Here is a 1,366-nt window from a genome sequence, read left to right on the forward strand (position 1 = left end):
TGTGTGTGTGTGTGTGCGTCTGTGTATATAAGTGTGTGTTAAATACTGAGTAAGTATTGACATTTGCATGTGCGTGTACATATTCACCATGTTGCAGTATCCTAAATTAATTTCATTTCGCAGAGGTCAATAAAATCTCATCACATCTCTTCTATCTTATCTTTTCATATCTTTTCTCGTTTTATCTGATTTATCTTCTATTTTATTTTATCTCATCTCTTTCCACAGATTAAGCTCCAGTGACAAAATCAGTCTGTCCTCTCCCATTTACTCCAACAAAGTCATCGAGCAAAAGGCAAAGTCCACATCCAAACAGAGCCTTTTGGACCTCTTCAGCTCGAGGCTGGATAAGGTCAAGGTCAACCGGAAGCGCTTCTCTTTAGCGCAGGCGTCGCTGATGAAAAAACCGCGTCCGAGCGAAGGGAATATCATAGCTCACACCACGCGAAATCAGCGGCGCCAACGACGTAAAGAGATCAAGCGAGACTTCGGCAAGAAAAGCATCAAAGGCGACAATCGAATCGAAACCGCCACGACGGTCAGCTCGGAACGCGACGGGTGTAACTGGACGTTCGTCTTCGACCCGTCCGGCCGCCTCTGCTACTGGTGGTCAAGTGTGGTCAGTGTGGCCTTCCTCTACAACTTCTGGGTTCTAATCTACCGCTTCGCATTCCATGAGATCAACTCGGATAACATCGCTATCTGGTTCACCCTCGACTACACGGCCGATTTTCTTTACATCCTCGACATCGCATTCCATTTTCGATCTGGCTATCTCGAAGACGGTGTTTTGCAGACCGACCCGACAAAATTACGAATACACTACATGAATACGACTATGTTCTATATCGATTGCCTGTGCCTCCTGCCAATAGATTTCTTATATCTCAGTATTGGCTTCTGCTCTATCCTGCGTTGCTTCCGACTCGTCAAATTCTACCGATTCTGGTCGTTTCTGGATCGCACGGAGCGCCACACCAACTACCCCAACATCATCCGGACAGCCACGCTGATTCACTACCTGCTCGCTTTATTTCATTGGAACGCGTGTCTGTATTACATCGTGGCGTCCCGCATGGAGCGAGTTCCGGAGAGTTGGACGTTCCCCAAGGATAAGCAGGACACCTTGTTGCAGTATCTGCACGGGCTGTACTGGAGCGTGCTCACGCTGACCACGATAGGAGACCCACCGACGCCCAAGTCTATGCCGGAGTATCTTTTCGTCATCTTTGAGCTTCTCTTCGCGCTGCTTCTCTTCGCCACCGTCCTTGGACACATCGCCAATATTGTGACCAACGTGAGCGCTGCTAGGAAGGAGTTTCAGGGTGAGTGCGCCAAGGGTTGTGTGTTGGAGGGGAGGGGGGAG

The 1,366-nt window shown here is 48.8% G+C and overlaps 1 protein-coding gene across 1 annotated transcript in view; it reads left to right on the top strand.

Annotated features, from left to right (window-relative positions):
* LOC101857370 (cyclic nucleotide-gated channel cone photoreceptor subunit alpha) overlaps nucleotides 1-1,325 on the top strand; it is a gene marked incomplete at its 3' end in the record, with an annotated part of 47,260 nt that extends 45,935 nt beyond the window's left edge. The window contains exon 3 of the mRNA XM_013089210.2: nucleotides 229-1,325. Coding sequence (XP_012944664.1) covers nucleotides 229-1,325 — 1,097 coding nt within the window. The remainder of the gene's footprint in view (nucleotides 1-228) is intronic.
* Nucleotides 1,326-1,366: the final 41 nt, after the last annotated feature.

Source organism: Aplysia californica, unplaced genomic scaffold (assembly GCF_000002075.1).
Source record: "Aplysia californica isolate F4 #8 unplaced genomic scaffold, AplCal3.0 scaffold00896, whole genome shotgun sequence".
In the NCBI taxonomy this organism is placed as follows: Eukaryota; Metazoa; Mollusca; class Gastropoda; order Aplysiida; family Aplysiidae; genus Aplysia; species Aplysia californica.